The sequence below is a fragment of the Priapulus caudatus genome, unplaced genomic scaffold (assembly GCF_000485595.1).
Source record: "Priapulus caudatus unplaced genomic scaffold, Priapulus_caudatus-5.0.1 Scaffold2, whole genome shotgun sequence".
NCBI lineage: Eukaryota > Metazoa > Priapulida > Priapulimorpha > Priapulimorphida > Priapulidae > Priapulus > Priapulus caudatus.
This window is the reverse complement of record NW_014577063.1, coordinates 330,046-334,809: the sequence shown is the minus strand read 5'-3', so window position 1 is coordinate 334,809 and position 4,764 is coordinate 330,046. Positions and strand designations below refer to the sequence as shown.

The following is a 4,764-nucleotide window of genomic DNA, read 5'->3' as shown; positions in this document are numbered from 1 at the left end:
TGACATTCGAAGCTATAACTACATAATAATAAGAAGAGGTATCGATACACAGTAAAGTGTGATGAGATTTTGGATGTTCAGCGCTAGTGATGATGTAATTTTTATTGGATTTCACTAAATCAATCATAGGTAAATACGAGTATAAATATGTTGAATTTCTCTTGTTCTTAGCCAGTCATACTCCTCTTCATCTACTCCTGATATTATTTCCATGTCAGCGTGAGATTCCATGCCTATATATTACTGGGTATTACCATATAATCCAAAGGATAATACTAAAATAATCACGTATAATGTTACCTAGTGTTGATTATTTCATGTTTAATTTCATAAATTTAACATCAAGCTGTAGTACAAATTTCACCACAGCATTTAGGCCAAGTGCGATGACTTCCTTCCTAATAATTGCTATGGTGCCTTTAAAATTGGCCGATGTCCACAAAATGCCCTGGCTGCTGTGTTGGGTTTGTCCATCTGCCCTTCCCATAAATTTTCCACAGTGTATCTATCCTTCTGTTCCGCATAAAAAGTGTCGATAAAAAATAAATTGCCTCAGTGCCCCTCGCTCATAGGAAATGTTTATCTTAGTGTACCTCCACTAACTTGCTCTGATACCCTCAAATTTCTGATTAAACCTTATGCAATGCCTGCCTGCTGTTAAAAATTGCCATTTGATCCTCAACCCTGAATGCTACTTTACATGCACATGGTATGTAAACACTGAACGTCATGATTCGAACTTAGGCTGATCGCTACGAGTCTTGCAATTTTTTTTTCAAAGTGACTATGCCATACTTGACTTTTTTGCCTCCAATATCATATCACATGGGCCACGGCAGAAAATCTGTAATAATGGCTGAGTCATCATAATTTTGATGGTAGGACGAAATTAAACATTTAACATGTCACGACCGACTTGATTATTTTGTATTACGACGGTTTTCGTGGGACCAGTGGCAATCAGTGTAAGAAATCAGATGGCACTGGTTTTGCGCCCGCACCGACACGAACCTGGTCTTTGAGCGCATTTCTCCTGAAGAATGCCTTGCACGACTCGCACGTGACTGCGTTGAAGTTGTAGCCGAGCGCACTGTCGCCGCACACCTTGCAGATTTTCTTTGCCTTTGCAGCAGTGACAGTGCCAACCTGCGTGGGAGTCTGTGGGCTCTGCACCGCAACCTCACCGTGGGGGCTGTACCTGATCGCAGTCAGCTCCTCCCCTACCGTTTGCAGCCTATCCTCCATTATTCATACAGCTAGCGTAAAGAAGGAAAAAGCCTTAGAGACCAGTGTAAATAAAACCTGCTGGCACGTCCGCTTAATGAGCATGGCGTCACGAATCAGAGCACTTGCCCGAGACAGGCACGCTCAGTGCAGCTAATTCAAAGGAAGCGTCAGGGGTAGAAATTAACTTGTGAACAAGGGAGTCCACCGCAGCAAAACGAGGAAGTCCGCAGTCTGAAGTTCAAAACTAAAGATATTAACAATAATGCATGTGCTTATTTTGAAGATTCATGAGGTTGCACGTCTGCCAAATTTTCTTTGAACATTTACTGAAACATTCCGCGAGGCCGTGCTCTGGAACGAACTAGTTAGTATAGCAGAATTTTCAGGGAATCACACAGACTCCTGCATATGTCAAATCAGAGGGCCTGCCACAATATGCCTTAATTTCCTGTTGTGTTTACTTTTGACAATGCCAACAGTCATGCTGTATTCCCCGAACTAATCGAGACTACCTGTGTATTAGGACCGCTTACAACACACACAACTCCAATTTTCAATTGGGGATAAATTGCCCGATTTCTCGACATGCCTTCTAAAATTCCTAGGAAGAACCTTAGATACACAATACAAATCCCATTAGCACCCCTATATAGTGGGGTGAAGTACCAGTCTAAGATTCCCTCTAAAAGGAAAAAATACAAGGATTCATTGAAATCTGTATATTGAAACACCTAAGACAAAAGGCATTTTTTGAGAAATGCAACAAAAAATTTAGGATCACTGCGAAATTGTTTGCAGTTGGTAGGGTAATGCCTGTGTTTTTGTACATTTGCTGATTCTACAGCACATGCTTTGCATTTTGAGATCACTTGGCAAAAGGCAAAAAAATCTTGTTACAAATATTCTGCATTATTTTTACGGAGATGTATGTATCAGCGAGTTATAACATATAAACGTTATAATTAATAAACTGCAAAATTGAAGGATGTCCTGAAAATCCCAAACTGACTACATAATCTAAAACATAAACATTAAAATAAAAGGGATGGATACTAAATTAGCAAAATCTTATCGCATGTGAATTCTGCACTGTACATCCCACGATGTCATACCCAAACCTGAAACCTTGCGCCAAAATTTGACTTTGGAACAAAACTGACAAACCCATAGTACTGACCATGCAGGTATAAAGCAGAGTTGCACAAATTGGATCTCTAGAATGGCAAATGTAAAATTATAGGTGTCAATATCTATTTTCTTTCTTGATATTTGACATCTCAGCTAAGAAATTGGATAGTCCAACAAAGTAATTTGATAAAGTTTTACGACATATCATATAAATTATAATTTATAACCAACGTTAGGCAGTTGAATAAGCGCCAATTTTTAGCATGTTAATTATTCTGGTCAGCGAAACTGAGAAATCAGCAGTTTAGGAATCTCAATGTAAATTTTAAGTTTCGCTACAACACGGATATGAGGAATAAATAGATTGAAAATTTATTATCATAGTTTTATAATAAATAAAGAAATCTTAAAGCATTGACACATAACAAATAAACTGACAATTTAGATATTATATTGACTAAATCACTTCAATCGATATAAATCAATCAATCAATTCACTCTACATAACTTGGCGTACTCACTAATTGTGTCATGGTTAATGATTTAATCTCTAAATTAGCCATATATGTGTAGTACGAAGTTAGTTTACTGTTTAGTTATATGGTGCCAATGGCAATGCCAAGACAGCATAAACTAATACTAATGCTCATAGGGTCTATGTCCCCCAGGGTACTGCCGGAACGTACCCTGGGTACGGTCCGGTATACCGGATCGTACCCTGGTCACTATTTGATATGGTTAGGGTTAGGATTAGGGTTAGGGTTAGGGTTAGGGTTAGAGTTAGGGTTAGGGTTAGGTAGTAGGCATAGGCGACTCCCTAGACTCGTTAGTGAAGTAGGCGAGGTACGGTCCGGCATATTAGATAGTAACAGGGTACGTTCCGGTATACCGGACCGTACCCAGGGTACGTTCCGGCAGTACCCCAGAGGACATAGACCCTCTCAGCAATACTAATAGTAATCGGCGCAGTAGCAGCAGCAGCAGTAGTAGAAGCTCCAAGAAACGGTATTGCTAATCACTTTGTATTACAAGACCTTTGTATAGACAAGACACTTTGTATTTACACTTTGATGACACTTTGTATGACACTTTGTATGACACTTTGTATTTACAAAACACTTTGTCGACAATCAGTCGCACAGCCTCGTCGGGCTACGTGTCAGGACAGTAGTAGTAGATGCTAGCTCTAGTAACGGCACGTAGTTACGGGCGTAGTAACCGTACGCGGGCTATAGTTACTAGTAGAAGCTAAGTAGATGCTAGATTGCGGGTGTCAGTGGTTAAAGACACAAACAGCACTGCGATACCTATGCTAACTCCGTGACCGTCCATGCAATAACAAATAAATAGCCATGAAATATAATTTAGTTACTACCTACCAGGTACTGAGCCTCACTTGCACGCTATGTACGTAACTTGCCCGACAACTTCTGCGGACCAAAATCTACTAAAATATTTGTCCACGACATGCACACGGACACTTGTTTGCGATAAGTCTACACTCAACTTGAAACTCAAAGTTCAACTTCAAGTCATGCAGTTTGCTCACCTCTCTTTATCACCAACAAGGCGGTCGAATAGGAACTCAAACATCTGTATACATAATGTTCATTTTCCTATCTATCGGACTTTGTACTATAAAGTATGAACTATACAAAATGTCCTCGCATCTACCTACATGCAGGCCCTATTCTTAGTTACCTAGGTCCTACATGTATACATGGTCGTACGCCTCCAGTACTCAATACTATTTCTAAAAACCTCTGCACTGTAATGCGCAGTGCTGCCCTCTACTAAATGCTATGGTCATCATTGTCGTCATTGATGTGAAAAAACGCGGAATGCAACCTTCACGTGTGCAATTCAGCACAATTTTCTTTTTCTTTTTCTTCTTCTACTTCTCCTTTTTTTTCATCTTCTACTTCATCCTCCCTCTCTCCTCCTTCCCGTCCTCCTTATTTGTCTTTTCCTTCATCGCCTTCTTCTTCGTATTATCATCATTCAATCGTTTATATTTTGATCAAGGAGTCCAGTAGAAGTACATATACTATTTCATACCAAATGATATGTAATATAAAAATGATAGTGACTGTTTTAGTGTTACAAAATAAACTTGAATATTATACTTGTAAAATATATGTGATCGTCGTAAATGTATATTCTTGACACCGCTCTCTCGGGGTGTCATAGCCCGACGAGCCTGTGCAACTGATTGTCTATACTAATTGATACAATGTATGCAACGTGATTGTAATACAAAGTGCCTGTATTGTGATTGTAATACAAAGTGCCTGTATTGTGATTGTAATACAAGGTCTTGTAATACAAAGTGATTAGCAAGACCGTTTCTTGGAGCTAGTGGTGTCAATGATCTCTAATAGTAGTGTCACTATTATATATACTATATAT

General features: G+C 39.2%; 1 protein-coding gene across 1 annotated transcript in view; it reads right to left on the bottom strand.

Annotated features, from left to right (window-relative positions):
- Window positions 1–4,076, bottom strand: part of LOC106816469 (nuclear hormone receptor HR96-like) — a 9,750-nt gene extending 5,674 nt beyond the window's left edge. The window contains exons 1-2 of the mRNA XM_014821126.1: window positions 3,735–4,076; window positions 1,012–1,256 (exon numbers count right to left, since the gene is read on the bottom strand). Of these exons, the coding sequence (XP_014676612.1) occupies window positions 1,012–1,245 (234 nt within the window). The 5' untranslated portion in view covers window positions 1,246–1,256; window positions 3,735–4,076. The remainder of the gene's footprint in view (window positions 1–1,011; window positions 1,257–3,734) is intronic.
- Window positions 4,077–4,764: the final 688 nt, after the last annotated feature.